The sequence below is a fragment of the Crinia signifera genome, chromosome 1 (assembly GCF_055691185.1).
Source record: "Crinia signifera chromosome 1, ASM5569118v1, whole genome shotgun sequence".
NCBI classification, from domain to species: Eukaryota; Metazoa; Chordata; class Amphibia; order Anura; family Myobatrachidae; genus Crinia; species Crinia signifera.
In genome coordinates this window covers 372,317,117-372,334,478 of record NC_139217.1, presented here as the reverse complement: position 1 = coordinate 372,334,478, position 17,362 = coordinate 372,317,117, and the positions used below count along the sequence as shown (strand labels likewise).

General features: G+C 42.1%; 1 protein-coding gene across 2 annotated transcripts; it reads left to right on the top strand.

The window, feature by feature from the left end:
* Window positions 1-44: 44 nt before the first annotated feature.
* On the top strand, window positions 45-13,931 carry RILPL2 (Rab interacting lysosomal protein like 2). 2 transcript variants are annotated; one of them, XM_083151287.1, is made up of 5 exons: window positions 45-197; window positions 3,623-3,951; window positions 8,691-8,842; window positions 9,837-9,950; window positions 11,978-13,931. In XM_083151287.1, the coding sequence occupies exons 2-5, from the start codon at window positions 3,646-3,648 to the stop codon at window positions 11,997-11,999; spliced, it is 594 nt and encodes a 197-aa protein (XP_083007413.1). In that variant the 5' UTR covers window positions 45-197; window positions 3,623-3,645; the 3' UTR covers window positions 12,000-13,931. The 2 variants fall into 2 exon arrangements, with proteins under 2 accessions (XP_083007413.1, XP_083007414.1); XM_083151288.1 differs by having other exon boundaries at window positions 65-197; window positions 3,606-3,951.
* Window positions 13,932-17,362: the final 3,431 nt, after the last annotated feature.

The window sequence follows — 17,362 nt, the reverse complement described above, 5'->3', positions numbered from 1 at the left end:
CTCATGTTGAGGCTTGGCACTCATGACGTCTGATCATGCGCGGATGGTGATTGGCTGTTCACCTGGAAAGTGCTCACGTGAGAGGAATGTCGTCTCCATGGAAACTGCCCGAAGAGTCTCCTGTAGAGTAACTACAATTTGGTGACTTAAGGAAGTGACTGGGGACAACGCAGACGCCTCGGCGGCGACATTTTTTGGTGAGAGACATTCGTGTAAGAAATCCACTATACTAGGGATTTCTGCTCATAGTATGTAGCGGTGCAGTATATAATAACTATGATCAGTGGGGCGTTATGTCTTCTGTCCCTCTTTTAGAATAATACCCACCTATGTAGTAACTAGAGCCTACCCAACTCTTATATATGCTAGCACTGGTACACATAATTGGATACTGTCCAAATATACACATTTTGATCTACACTAAGTTCTGGGGCGAGATGTACTAAACCCTGAAAAGTGATAAAATGGAGAGTGATAAACCTCCAACCAATCAGCGCCTACCTCTTATTTTTCAAACCCAGCCTGTGACATGGCAGATAGGAGCTGATTGGCTGGTGGTTTATCTCTTTCCATTTGATCACTTTTCAAGCTTAGTACATTTGGCCCCTGGTCTGTGTCTCAGGCACCTATCTATCATATGTAATTACCAAAGTGTGCTTTATGAAGCTGAAGTTAGCTTCTTATTCAACCAGCTTCTTACTATCTTCATCTGAATATATATAAACTACTGTACAAAGGCCTTGCTGAGTTTTTAGACCACTTTCTTTACATAAATTAAGGCGGGGAACTACTGCTTCTGGTGCTAAACTGTTTACCCACATTAACATAAGTCCATGTGTGATGAAAACAACAAATTCTCTAATTGTTCACTATTTCTATTATTCTGTAGTTATTAAGTTTACTTCATAATGGTATGGCTACTTTTACAAAACTGGCTATGTCCTGGTTAAACCTTTTATTATTATTATTATTATTATTAATATTATTTTGTATATTTGCCATGGTATCCAAGTGAATTTATTATATAATTGTTTGTTTTAATTTTGCATTTTATTTGGGTTAACAAGCATCCATAATAAAAAATTAAAAAAACATTGCTGCTGCAGCAGCAGCAGCAGAAGAAGAAAACCTAACAATGGACCTTATTCAGTATGGATCACTAATAGAGATGTTTCAGTTGACTGTGAGTAGAAAGCCGCAACCCAGACAGGAAGAAAAAATGCCTTGTGCAATATGTAAATGGATCGAAGATCGCCATCCACCCGCATTAGTGGTATTCTGTTATATTATTAGAGCTGATGTCTACCCGATCTGTGTCTGCCCCCTACCAGGGCCAGTGTAAGGCTTCTCATCACCCTAGGCAAGATTCTTACTACTGACTTACTTGCAAACCCCACACTTCCACCAGTACCCTCACCCTCAAGTGAATGTGTGGCAGTGGCATCTTTGAAGTTCCACAGCTGCAACCTGCATTGGGTACAAGAAGGATGTCTTCCTCATAGACATCCTTAATTTTGTGAACAGCAGACTCGGTAGAACCCCCCACAGATCCCGGGCTGCTAGGCAGCTGCTAATGGCATAGCCAGACCTGCTCCTCTCCTTTGGAATGTAAGCTCTCAGGAGCAGGGCCCTCTCCACTCATATGCGTTACCCTCTCCACACTATATGATAATTATTAACGATATGCACGATAACGATTATATTGAGCATATCGTTTAGTGTGTACGCACTATATCGCTAACTATACACACTCCGGCGGGTCATTAATGACCTCCCTGTCCACTCTACATGCAGTAACATTCTGACTCACTGACAGCATGCTCCTATATTTGTTAGCTGAAGAATATTGTTAAAGATTTTATTCAGTGTGTATGCACTCTATCGTTTGTGTATCCACCCTGATGCTTTATTTTAGTGTCTTTTCCGCTGATGCAGCAATGTTTGTATACCATGTACTCAAGGGCATAACTACCATAGGTGCAAGGGTTGCATCTTTACAGTCTAAGTAATATGGCTGAGCTGAAGGGGGCCCATCTTTACAGTCTAAGTAATATGTTTTAAATGTATTTATCACCATCGGGCTCCTCTTCCGTGTCCCCTCGTGGGGCACGCTGCGATCGCCACACTTCGGGCTCGGTGGCTCGCTGCGCTCACCACACTATCTAAAATCAACTCCACGCCAACGTGGATAGTGGGGGGTATGAAAAGGTCGGAGGACGCGTAACGCTGCCGCTCGCCACGCTTGGCGTTGATAGTGGGGGGGGGGGTCGTTGATAATGGGGGTGCATTTAACATTGTAAGCACCCATCAGGGTGCTTGTACAATTAAAAATCGCATTGCATCGCATGCCATTTGCTGGCATGCGATGCTATGCGATATTTCATTGTACAAGCACTCCTGTTAATTTAACGGGAATATCGCATCGCATGCATCTCATACCACAAGTACGGTATGCGATGGGTGCCGTGCTAGGAAACAAGTACCAAATGAAGTATAGTTTGTTGCGCTGTTCATAACCTATAGGATCATGCCTAAAATTTTGTCACTGTTTTAATGTATTTAATATCTGAAATATGTTAAACAAGCTAGAAATAACCCATATGTGCCCGAAGACTACTGACACATGGGTCTGCTTATCTCAACACACTGTTACTAGTTACTTTCACTGGTATTTATGTCAATTCTGAAATCTTAGCACCCTAACACTAATACACCCAGCATGTTCTGTAACTTTTGTTACTTTTTTTTATTTCCAGGATTTAGTGGGATCTGGATAATGCCCTTGACGTGTTTCGCTGTGTAAACCAGCTTTATCCAAGGATAAAGCTGTTCGAAACAGCGAAACACGTCAGAAGCTTTATCCAAATCCCACCAAATCCTGGTATCAATTCTACGATTCATCATTCTTCATCTGGACCTGTCCGAATCAGCCCTAAACATCATATCTCCACCGACTTCAGCACAGGAGCTTTTTCCATCAAGCCCTCACCGCCAGCTATCCTCCATGGTGAACTGGACCCCCATTTGGACCAGCCAATACACCTGCCCAGGAGGCAAACCTGGGCAGGTGGACCATGTGTGCCCCACATGGTGGACTGTGGACCATGTGTGCCCCACATGGTGGACTGTAACAACACCCCCTTATTTATATTTTGGGAAGGATTCAAAGGGCCTCATAGGAATGGACATATCCTAATTGGTTAAGTCTAGTGCACTAGCGCCCCAGCATATATCTTTTATCTCATTCCAGAAGTAATTTATTTACAATGTTTTATCCAATTTCTTGGTCACACCATGTTTAATAAATAGTTTTTTAATTGTAAAACCTGTCCAATTTGGTTTTTAGAATATCTTTCATACACTTTAGCGCTACCATTTTTATACCTTTTCTTGCTTTACCCCAGTCTTCCAGGGATTGACTATACCTACATAGCAGCAGCTCATTGAAGCTAACCCAGTCAAGCGCCACCACCACCCCCTAGAGGGCGTTGTTGTTCTCTTTCCCATTAAATTCTACAAAACCTACAAAATAATTTAGATATTTAGCATTTTATTTTATGCTATTTAGAATTAGTTATTAATCACAAGATTTGACTAGTATTTAGTTTGTGTCTTTTGTTAGGGAGTGTGTAAAGCACAGAAAACATGGACATTGAACCAGAGGACATGTCTCCAGACACGGCTTTGGATAAGGACCCTTTCCAAATGACAGTGGAGGATGTGTATGATATTTCACATGTAATAGGCAAACATCTTCTGAAGATCAGCAGAGAGGGCCGTGGGGTATCAGACATTGTTGCTGATCTTCAGTTTAAGATTGTTCGTGTTCTGGAGGTTCTGGAGACTTTGGTGAATCAGTCAAGTCTTGTCACTGAGGAACTGAAGATGGAACGGGATAACCTAAAGACAGAGGTTGAAAGGCTAATGAGAGAAAGTCCCCCAGCTTGTCAGGTACCCTAGGAGTTATTTTGTTCTTCTAGAAATAGCAGTTTTACTTTTATCTTGTGGGCACATTCTTGTTGAGAGCTGATTGGCTGCTGCGATATCACTTCTCCAGGCTTAATACATCTACCCCATCCTGGGAAATGCAGTGTGTGTTCCAATTTTACTGAATTAGGGGGAAACATTTAGGCTTCCATAAAACCTCAAATCTAATCAAAAGTACTTCCAATAATGGCAATATCCTTTGTAACTTAATTATTAAAGTAAATCAAAAACCTCTGGTTTAAGAGATTACATTAAGAGGTATATTTTCTAAAGGTTGATGTTGGTCAATATTAATTGATTTAAAATCAAAGTCTTAATCGATGTTGGGCTTAAAAATTCATATGACAGTAAATGTTTATTTTAGCCGTGGAAGCCCAACATCAATTAAGATCTTTTAAAGTGGCCAACATTGGCATATATTCAATGCCGTGGGCGAGCGGTGACTGCGAGCAGGACTTTTTGCTCGCAGTCAACGCTCACCCTGTCAGTATTCAACTGACCCCCCTCATACGCAAATTCCCCCTCACTCCGTTTTTTGAGCGAGGGGGAATTTGCGAATGTGCTTTCAAAAGCTGCGAGAGCCGAGGCTAATTACAGCGAGTTTGCTGCACTAGCCTCGGCTCTCGCAGTTTAGGGGAATCCTCGCCGTTCTGTGACTGCGAGGATTCCCCCGGAACGTTGCATAGTGCGAGCGGCCGGCGCGGGGGTTAAACTGCGAGGATCACTGGTTTTCTGTGATCCTCACAGTGTAACCCACTCGCACCGGCATTGAATACATGCCATTGATCTTTGGTAAATATAACCCTAAATGTAAATCAGCTGGGTTATGCCCATTCCGTCGACTGATTGCGGGCATAGATGATCGCCAATCTGTTGGCAGATCAAGGATATTAAGCATGCAAAAAAAAATTCCTGATTTGACAATCCCTTCCAGGAGCGGGGAATTGGGATTTTTAAGTATGATTAAAATCCCCAATCCCCCAGCATGATAATCAGGGGATCGGAGGATTGCATCGATAGACGGCAGGTGCCTGGGCCCCATCAGATTTTAAGTAGCAGACACCGCATCAATAGCGAAGGATTAAGCTTAACTGGCTGATTGACTTGATGACTGATACTATTCATGTATGTGGGAGCATTAGTGTTTAACTCATACATACTCAAAACACTCCTCATTGAGAGAACGCTATAGCAAGTGTTTCCCATGTTGTATTGTTCCTGCCTTCTCATTTTTGTTTCAGACATTGAAACGTTTACATTTGCCAGTTGTATTAGGTACAGTAGTGCCAATTGGATTTCTTTTTAAACTGTGGTAGAAATGTATCCTGTTGCATTTCAAATACATCTATATAATAAGTTGAAGAGTCTGTGTGCGTGTGTGCGTGTCCAACGCATTGCGGACACACCGTGGCACTCAGAGACACCAAATTTGGCAACAAGATACCTCTGGACCCGGTGGTGTGCACCTCGAAGCCGTTTTTGGGAAATTTCACTTAGAATTTTAAAAAACACCAAGTTTTAATTTTCCTTCATTGATGATCTGGGGAAAAGATCGACGATCTGGGAAACCGTGGTCGAAGGAACAACTCCACACCTGATTTCATTGCTGTCATTAAGTATGACAGACACATTCTAACATTATGGTGAAGGCTTTAAACAATTAGGAAATAATTGAGGATATACATAGACCACACATAACACACACACACACGTACACATTGTACACGCACACACACACAGTACACCACATACGCACACATAGCACACAACACACACATTTATACGTAGAGCACCTCACACACTTAAGCTGTGTACACACGGGGGAGATAGGGGCTGAAATTGCTGGAAACACACCGCATGCAGTACAATACAAATCCATACACACTACAACACACACCCAAAAACAGTACAACAAACACACAACTCCTGGCTTCAATCAATTCTATGGAGACGGACCACGATAAAATGGCTGCCCCATAAAGCAGACAGTTCTCTGAAACTGTTTGCGGTATGGGGGCGGCCATTTTATCGTGGTCCGTCTGCATAGAATTATTAATTGAAGCCAGGAGGGGAGTCGGGACGCGCAGACAGGTAAGCCTGCGCCGATGGGGGGGGGGGGGGGGTGGCACCGGCGGCCGGGGTGGGGAGGGGGGGAGGCGACCCCCCATTAACGGCGGGGGTGGGGAGGCCGGCGGGGAGGGGGGGAGGCGCCCCCCCATTAACGGCGGGGGCACCCCAAACCAAGCTACGCCACTGAGAACACACACTTAAACATTGCCAGGATAAGCACAGCACACTACACACACATATATACGTAGCGCACCTCACAAACTTACACATTCGGCAGATATACACACAACACACACACACATAACACACAACTCACAGTACAACACACACCAACATTCACTACAACACACACCCAAAAACAGTACAATACACAGAACACACACTTAAACATTGCGCAGATACACACACATAACATACCTCTAACAGCACAACACACACCCACATTCACCACACACACACACAAAAAACAGTACAAAACACACATTTAAACTTTGCACAGATACACAAAGACACAACACACACATACTGTATATACATAGCACACCTCACACACTTACGCATTGGACAGATACATACAATATAACACACAAAACCACATACATTACAACACACACACAAAAACAGTACAACACACACAAACACACAGAACACAAAAAAAAATAATTTGCCGTTTATTTAACAGTCTGTACCGGCAAATAAAAACTGTACCTAATGTACCATTTCTACTTTGTTCCCCATATCCGTCTCTCCAGTCCTCCAGTTGCACTGAGAAATCTTTGTCCTGGCCAATGTACCCATTGATCAATACAAAGTGGGTACACTGCACTCACCCTGTTAGTCAGTTGGATATCAGGCACTGCTCTGCCTTAAGGGTTTCCCAGACTCTTTTGGTTCATAGATAATGTTTGGTCGATGGGCATGAGTGCTGCATGCATTTGTTTGAATGTTATGAGTGTAAGAAGTTGAAGAATAAGACTGAGATGAAGATTTGTCATGTTATAGTGTACAATTTACTTAATAAATCGTGAAAAAAATATGTGTACATAGAAGTACAATCAATAAATGAAAGTAGGATTAAAAAATTAAATTAAGATTCAAACTGATAATTGTTTGGATGGCGGTGGGTTGCGAAACAAATCTATAGGTGGAGGGGGTATGGATATTGTGGGCATAATTGGTGTCTGGTATACCTACAGGGGGTACCCAGATGATGAGAAATTTTCACTACAGTGTCACCGTAGGGGGATTTCCAATTGGGGTTCAGGTGGTATTTTAGGGACCCCTTTACAATTCCGTTGGTCTCTTCTCCTGGAGCCTATGGTCTCCATCAGTGATTGACTATCATTAAGGGAGACTGTAAGCTCAAGGAGAAGAGACCTACAGGATTGTAAAGGGTCCCTAAAAGACCACCTGGACCCCAATTGGGAATCCCCCTATGGTGACAATGTGACCGTGACACTGTAGTGAAAATCCCATCAATTGAGGGCCCCAATTATGCCCACAATATCCATACCCCCACCTATAGATTTGTTTCACAACCCACCCCATCCAAACAATTATCAGTTTGAATCAGAACTTATTTTTTAATCCTACTTTCATTTCTTGATTGTACTTCTATGTACACTTACATTTTTTTCACAATTTATTGAGTAAATTGTACACTTTGTAACATGGCAATTCTTTTTCTCAGTCTTATTCTTCAACTTCTTACACTCAAACCTTATCAATGCACCCATTGATGATTGTGATGGCTGGATCAGTGGATTGGCTCGGCGGGTGTAGGGAAGAATTTGGCCCATTGCACACATTCCCAGTGGGGCATTACAGTGGTGCGGGTAGCGTGCGTCGCGTCATGACATCATGTGGCCAGGCCCATGGACCTGCTCCCACACTCAGGGGCTGCCCCACTGTTTGGTAGAGATGCCCGGTGCATGTGCTTTACAGATCCCCAGACCTCAGAGACTGCTGCAGGTTTGGTGAGGGGAGTGGCAGTGGCAGGGAGCAGTGAATTTTTAATGAATTATGGCGGGCTAAGTAATGCCCACCCCGGTCCCTTCGCACTCAGCGCCTGTAAATACACACCCTAGAAACTGTACAATTTGAAAGTATAGAAATGGAGGTGTGGCCACGTCTCTTTCTGATTTTGTACCGATTTCTGACCCTCAGATGTTGGAGGATATGTCGTACAGTAGGTGCTAAATCTCAGGAGTGGATGTGGAATTCATCAACACATACAAGTTGTGTTTCAAACAACAACACCACACCTGATTTCATTGCCGTCATTGAGTATCAATGCAAACACATTCTAACATTATGGTGGAATCTATAACAAATTACAATCTTAGGTCTTTGGCACAGCATATTGTAAGATGACATTTTTCAGCAATTTTGGAAATAAAGAAACCCCAAGGGTTTCCCGGGCAACGCCGGGCGGGTCAGCAAGTAACTAATATATATTGTGCTTCATAGTGATAACGAAAGTGAAAGGCTTATGTGGTCAGGTAGAAGAAATCCTTCTATCTGACTGGTTGTGCCTCCTTGTTCTTTACCCACTGAATTCAGGCCCGGTCTAATTTGGATTAAGCACTATGGAATCTATACATAAAGTAATGCACTATATTAAATTTTTCCAGGCAGACTTAGGACCTGATAAAATGATTATAGATCTAAAGGACCCAAATCGTCCACGGTTTACCCTGCAGGAGCTAAGGGATGTGCTACAGGAGAGGAACAAACTGAAGGTTCAGCTTTTGGTTGCACAAGATGAGTTGCAGTGCTATAAAAGGTAATTCTCCACACTTGCCTTTATCAAATAAAAATTAGAGCTGAAGGTGTTCCATGCAATTGCAAAGAGATTTTTAGTAAGAATAATAAATTCTGGGGGTAAATTTCCACAGCGGCATGTTGGCTAAGTGCCCTAAGGACTAAAGGGCTAAAAGGTGGCTCTGTGGCAGTTTGTCAATATCCTGAGGGGTGCACCATTACAGCCCTGCCCATAGGCATAACCAGAAATGTGTGGGCCCCATAGAAACATGTCCCATTACTTCTTGAGAGATACTGCTCTGCTGCCATTATTCATTTTATGCCCCACAGTAGTGCCCTAGTTAATATTATTCCCCATAGTAGTGTCCAGATTTATTAATGTGCTCCTGTCCATACTTTGCCACATTTGAGTGCCCCTCAGATCAAATTATGCCATGTTAGTGTGCCAGTTCATATTATGAACCAGTATAGTTACTCCATTTCATACTGTACCACATTAAAGTGCTCCATATTTTTTTTATAACATAATAGTGCCCTCCACATTACAATGAGCAGAATATGACACATCAGAATACCCTCAGTTCAAATTATGCCACAAAACCCCTTTTACCATCCAGTCCTCACTGAAAATGTAATGTCACACAATTCAGGCTGAGAAATGTATCAGACCCAATTGTTTAGCAGGCAAGTTTGGGAAATTGGTATGCAACTTTATAACCTATTCCGGGGCCCCTTAAGCATCTGTGCAGTGGTACCCGTTGCACCCACTATAGTTACAGCCATGGTCCTGCCCACTGCATTCCTACTGTCAAATATCCTGTGAAAAAAAGACAGAAACAAAAAGCGTGGAGTCCCCCTGATTTGCCAGTATATTTTCATACAAATAAAAACTGAATTCTTGGTAATTTAAATGGAGTAAAATCAGGACAGGGACGCTGATGTAAAGTAGATACTAGCAGTATATCGGTGGGAAAACACTGCTGATTACTACTAATAGCAAACCTTCTCTCCAACAGTGGTGTAATTCCTTCAACAGAGGATCATATTGTAACATTGGAAGATGAAGCCATAATCACCAGCTCTCCACGGTCAAGCGAAAGCAGTAAAGAAAAGTCAACAATAAAAAGCCTGTAAGTATCTTTATCTTTATATTTATTACACCAGATATTGCATATACTATAGCAGAAGAGGATAAACAAATATTAAAACATTATTTTACTGAAAAGTGAACATTTCAACGGAATACTCTTAACCCCATACACATTAGGTGACATTGTTCACAAAAGGGCTTTCTGAGCGATATTGTTCACAATATCATCTAGTGTGTACACTTAATATCTTTAAGAATGCACGCTTCATTAAGAACCCCCTCCCTGGTCCTGCTTGTTCAGATGAGGGAGATCCTCCTTAACGATGGCCATCCTGCAGCTGCGATATGGCCAGTGCTCCGCTCCCACTAGCAGCGCTGCTGTCTGATAAAACACTAGGTTTCCTCCTTCTCATTTATTCCTGCTTACACAGTTGGAGAAGTGACAAGCATGGAAGACTTCTAAAGGACCTGGTTTCAGTTATGAATCATTTGTCCTAGGATATTAGAGTCAATTTTCTATTGCATGCTGCCACAATTGCTTTCAAATTTTTTTTTGCTAACGCTAGTATCAGTCCTCAGCCGTGCTCCTGTAACTTTATGTGCCAGTATCAGCCCTGGTGGATTTCAAATGTGTTTTTTTTTTTTTTTTTTTTTTTCTGGTCATGTCCAGACAGCCCAGGGTTGGCTGTGTATAATGCCCAAACCCAAAGTGCAGGATGCTACTCAAAATACGTAACTTTACTTTTATTTCTGGATGCCTTACCGAACAACAATTGAATTGCTCCGTGTGGCGCCATCTAGTAAAACAATGTAATTCCATCCACAGTGCAGAGTGCATGCAGAATGTGTCTTGCTGGAGGTAGTTTTTATCAATTACCCTCCTCTGCCTGCACAATGCATATAATATCATAAAATAATAATATTAATTTATTAACTTCAAATTGAAGAAAACCAGGCCCGAGCTGGTTGCTCTGTAGACTAGACTTTGGAGTGACAAAGTGAGTCCACTATTCATTTCTCCCTAGCTACTTAGTGCCCAATTCATAGTACTACTACTCACTGTAGAGTTGGGCCAGGCACCAGGAAGCATTTTGATATATACTGTGCCTACGGGATGCACAGTCCGCAACGGAGGACTGTGCATAGTGGGTGGAAGCCAGACCACCTGCCAGGCTGCGTTCTTCATAATTGCTGCAGTTGGGTGGGTGGACAGAGGCACAATTAGAATAGACATATTGCATTCTGCTTGAACCACTATTTGCCATCTAAAACCAATTTACTGTACTTTAGGTAATGCAAGAATTTAGATTTCTTTCTTTTATTGTGTTTTGTTATGTTTTTGTGTTTTGAAAAGCATTAGTAAAAATACTTGATTAAAAAAGAATAGACATATCGCAGTTCACCCCCAGTCAAAGGTATGAGGGCCCTGCTCGCAAGCTTACAATCTATAGAGTATCACGAAATCGCTGAATTCACTTATCTGTAATCTGTTTCCCCTCTCTGTATTCCCCATACACAGTTCTCAGAGCATTACCCTATGAGTCTGATTAAAGACATCTGTTTGTTTTATCACCATTCCTGAGATATAACAGAAATGCAGCCCTATCTACAGAACTACTATGGCTGCCCTGGTCTATGCCATTCTAGCCAGATAATCTGTGCACCGATTAAGCAAACCCTTATGAGTTATCATAACCAAACAATTACACCTTACAAATATAGAATACAGAAAATTAGGTTGGGTTATGGATCTCGACTGTAAGTATGCCTATGGTCAGAATACTGATACAATTTGGTATTCTAACCCTCCCCCCCTGTTGGGATTTCATTGCTGAAATTGTGATGGTTGGCATGGCTTCCTTTGGGATGCCAACTGGGATGCCCAGCAAATGAGATCATATAGCAAAATATCATGAAGCCACTTACCTGCAATGTCCAGTTATTGTGGTCAAATAACATATACTGTAAGACCCTGGTTACAGTAATAACCAGAGATTGTGCCACGTTTGTCTTATCTCTGTTTTAATTGTGCTCCTTTTTTTTTTTTTTCTCTTCTTCTCCGAACAGGTTTTCCTTTAGACCAGTGTAAGAAGCACATTCATTTGCTTTACATGACATTTAGTCATCAATGTAAAATATTTGTGATTTCTCCAATTGAGATGATTCCGGATACGGGATTTTACTTTGGATCTACAGAAGCTTTATATAGAATATATTTACATGTATAGAAATTCTGCAGTGTGAAGCTGGTGAGAAGATATCACTAACATTGGAAGAAGTGTTTTGTTTTTTACACGATAGACCTGTGTATGGCAGAAGATTGTAACCAGACATCAGACCAAATGTGACAGATGTAGCACAGGTGCTAGTTTGTTTTACCAGCTCCTGATAAACTATCCAGTTGACCCGATTCAGACTTGCTCGCTGGGCTGCGAGAGTTTGAAGCCTAGCTAGAAGTTAGCTGCTGCCCCCTTGCCCCACACAAACCTGCCTTCCGAAGGGGTTTGCAGGAGATGTGGATGAATGTGTATGGGTACACATCCGTTCACTTGCAAGAGGAAAAAATCATTAGATTTTTCACTTAACATCAAATTATTTTTTTCTCTTGTCCCTGGTGCTCGCAGCCGCCGCAGAGCCTTGGAATCACTTGGTGGCTGCGAGCAAAACAGCCGCTTCCGGGCGGGTGCCGACTTCATGTGGCCACCCCTAGCAGGCATAAACAAGCCTGCGCCTGGCCGGACACTCCCAGCGTTTCATTGACCTCACCCATTGAATTTTTGCGGGCACGGACATTAAACGCCTGTGATCCACCCCCACGTGCCCACTTCCTGTCAAACAGGCCGCAAGCGGCTTGCAAACAAACAAAAAATCCCGAGCTGCTCGCAGTCATGCCTCACACATGCACATTGCAGCCTACGCACAGTAGCGCAACCATCGGCCAGCATCTGAATTTGGACCTGGCCAAATGGGTGTGAATCAGGCCAAGTGTGCAAGTATATGTTATTTTTGTTACCAAAAGTGGACCAACTGCACATTTCTGAGAACCGGTTTGGATTAGTCGCTATGCACAGCATGTAGGTATATATTTACAGTGGCAATGAATATTTGGCACTTGTGTAGTTTCACGCCTTGCTGGGCTCGCTTCGCTCGCCCACGCTGCGGGCTCGGTGGCTCGCTACGCTCGCCACACTATCCAAAATCAACTCCATGCCAACGTGGATAGTGGGGGTATGAACTATCGATGTTGGCATGGAGTTAAGTGACTTAATTTTAGATAGTTTGCAGAGCGTAGAAACCCGGAAGTAGCACGGCGCCGTGAAACTACACAAGTACCAAATATTTAATTACAGTTTTAAAACATGTATGTGACAGTTATACCTACAGTGTTTAATAGTGTTAATGCTGAAGTAAATTAATGTGACTTGGAAATTGATATTTTGGTAAAGCTGTCTAGAACATTTAGGATAGGCATATCCAAACTGTGGCCCTCCAGCTGTTGTGAAACTACACGTCCCAGCATGCTCTGCCATAGTTTTAGCATTCCCTAATAGCAAAACTGTGGCAAGGCATAATGGGACTTGTAGTTTCACAACAGCTGGAGCGCCATAGTTTGGACATGTCTGATTTAGGGGGTAGTATTCAATCGCTGGTGTTTTTTTCATCAGGCAAAAAAAAGTAAATGATTTGCCAATCAGTATTCAATTCAATCACATGCATTTTAGTCCGGTTTTTAGTAAGTTTTCACCTTTTTTTTTTTTTTAATTGGCATGGGTGAAAAAGGACGTGATTTAAGTAAAAAGTGGATCCATGGCAAATTTGACAATCCACAAGTTTTTCACCCTAATCCAGCACAGATTGAATGCCCCCTTAATATAACTATCTATATGTATATTAATTTATCAGCTAATCTATATTTTAGATACCTTTGCTTTCATATGCAGCCAGCCATTAATTTTTCATAAAATGTTATTACTGTGCCTTAAATGATTCCTCTACTGCCAATAAAACTGGAATTTTTCAAACTGTATAACAATATTTACTATCTGTGAATTTGCAACATTTTTGTTACCGTGAATTGCTTTGGTGGTCAGACTCTCAAGGTCTGCGGTATCAGGATCTCTCGTATCCTGTGTTGCTGGTTCCTGGAGTCCTGCCACTCCTGGTTCAACCTACTTCTCCGACAAAAATAGTTGGTTGGTGGATGTGAGAGCCCGATTTGGGGCATTCCCCGGGAGCTGAAAGGGGGCAGGCCTTCCTGTTACAGGGGAAGGATGTGTCCTAACAGACAGCTAGTGGGAAGGGAGGGCAGGACAACACTCATGCGTTTCTCTATCACCACTAGGTGGTGAGGAAGGGAACACATTCTATCTAACACCGACACCTCTTCACTAATGATTTCTTTAACATATTAATTACTCATTATTATTATTATTGCATCACCTTTTGAAGACTGCTTGGGGGCTTATTCACATATTTGCACAAATATATGTAAACAAGATCTCTTTTATCTATTACCAAGTAGTATTTAAATCTGGTTACTGGTATCACTCAGTGTGCTGGGGGGAAACTATGTATTGTTCTCTTACTCAATACTATCCCACCCTTTCATGCACCTGAATAAGAACACTAAACTGATTGAGAAGCTGCCACTATAACTAAATTATATAATATATATATATATATATATATATATATATATATTCATAATTACCTCTGATCAACCCACAAAGGCTAGTTGAAATCAACATAGCCATATGAATGCCCTACATGATCCTCAAAAAACTCTAACTGTTCATGTTTCCAGGCTGATGCACAGGTGAATTCACGTGATCCTGAGGTGGTTTGGAAAATATGAATTGTTAGAGGTCTGTGAAGATAGAGTACAGTATGCCAGGTGATCAGTAGATTCCGATGGTTACTCCCATTATGGTAAATAAACCCCCTTTGAGGGGCGTGGCCTGAGCGACTGGGAGTGAGACGTGCCTGCTAAATAACCGTTTTTGGACATAGAACCCTCTCCAAGTTGGTTCTACAAATGGGGCAGACTTTTTGGCATATCCTGTACTGGTCCGCCAGTCCTGGTCTGCTGGCTACTCTTACCGCTGGCCCGGTGTGCTCTGCAGTGGGATCCTTCAGTGCGGTGTGTTGACGCCAGTCTCTGGCTGCCTGGAACTGAGTTGGTAGGGTGCTTTTCCCTGCTGGTCATCTGCTGCTCCTCTGAGGCTTTTACTGGTGCCTGCTGGGTGTGTGGTGTCTCCGGAACTGTGTATCTGCTGCGGTCTCCTGGCTCTACTGTCTTTGACTGACCTGCCATTTGGTGAATGATTGGCGATGTGCTAGCCACCACCATTCATCTTTGTGTCTCTTTACAGAGACAGGCTTATTTTCTTTACCACCCTGTGCATATCCCTGGAACTATGAATGTCACAGAGCTTCTCCAAGCTATATATGCCTTATCACAGAGGCTTATAGCCAAAATGTCTGATATACCAATGGATGCTGTGCTCCTTTCTAGTCATTCGCCCAATGCCCCTACAGATGGGCTCTATTATACTACTGCTGATCCTTAGTGGAACATCTCTTTTTTTTTCTCCTCAATTATACCTGAGCGGAATGTCCAGGAGACTGAGGGGGCTTTGCCTATACCTGATGATTCTGCAGTGCCTGCGGCTCCTTCATTTGCTCACATCCCGGATGTATACTTTACCGAGATCTCATCCAAACCTGCGGCTCCTTATTTTCCATATCAGAATACCTCATTCCTGCTACGGTACAGCCATACGTCCCTTATTGGCCTCTGGGGCTAGCTATGCTAACTATATTCTCAATAACCTGTTTTTATATTCTTAGTGTATTTTCACTATATCACGAAGTTTCATATGTGCAAGCTTCTTTATATAGGATTACTGTGGGAGAGTAGGGTCTGGTTTAGCTAAGGGATCTTAGCTAATAGTTTTGTCAGCCACATATCATGTTATCCTTTGTTTGAAGGGAAGGAGTAAAGGTAGGATAAAGGATATCAAATCTATTTCTGTAGGACCCTCATGATTGTCTTGTTCCCATCCTTGTATTATAATATATATATATATACACACACACACATATATATATATATATATACACTGTCTAATAATCTGGACAGAAATATACTCTAATATACATGATAACTACTATTTAATATTGAGGGTTCTATTGAATTGTCCATTGTGGGAGAGCTCGGGTCCACCCAGCTTAGGCCATTAGTCGTTTGCCCCCATTTCTTATGATGGGGCCTTTGGGTGGGTGGGGTTAAGTTAGCTAGTATAGATAGTTGGGTAGGGGTAAGATGTTTCAGGATCCAGGTATGCCTGAGTTGGGGATAGGTTATAGAGGGGCAGGCCCTGTGATCAGCAGGGCTTGCTCTACCCTTCATCTTACATCTGCATGTGTAGGTTTCCTCCCCTTCCATCAACATACTGATTAGTTCACTGGCACATAGCAAATTAGGGTGTCTGTGTATGTTAAGGAATTTAGAATACAATCCCCATTCTGCAGGGATGGATTACATACTCTGAATATAATAATAAATGCAACTGCATGTAGCTACCATTTATCAGACGGGACCAGATGCACTAAGCTTCAAAAGTGATAAAATGGAGCGTGATAAACAACCAGCTCCAACCTGTCATATTTCAAACCCAGTCTGTAACATGGCAGGTAGGAGCTGATTGGCTGGCTGCTTATCACTCTTGAAGCTTAGTGCATCTGGTCCATAGGAAGGATTAGACACATACTGCAAGAAGATCATTATTATTAGAGCAATAGAATTTGTGGCACCATATGAGAAACTAAATAATTGATTAGGGTAAATCAATAATGCTGTCCATTTGTGCTCATGCTCTAAAGGAGTTTGAGAAAGTGATAAATTATGTAGGACATTTTACTGCATGAGAGATAAAAAAATAAATAAAAAAAAATTTAAATGGAAATTTTAATTCTTTATTAAAACTGGTTTCATACACCCGTTTGCTGCTTTAAGGGTATGTAATGGCATCCTCATCATACAATTTTTATATAGTCTGATTTGTGCTGTGCAGGCAAAATTGAGTGTCATTTACCATTGGATGCAGGTACGCAGATAAATATTCCTGCAAAAATAAAACACTCACTGTTGCTGTTCAAAAATAAACTTTCCTAATGAAGGACTTCCTAATGAGTCAAGTATAAAAAGGTTGGCCAAAAATACTTTATTAATTTAGTTTAATATTAGTAATTAACAAGTCTTCAAAATGTTGGAGACCCTAGGTATCTATGGCACTTATTCAGCTTGCGCTGAGAATATCAGCAAATCGGTGCACATGTAAGCCCTGAATCTGCAGTCACATTACGAAAACCACGACCACGGGTAAGAGCCGGCGACTAGGCCTTGCAGCCCAGACAACCCGGGCTTGTCTGGACTGTGGCAACGTGACA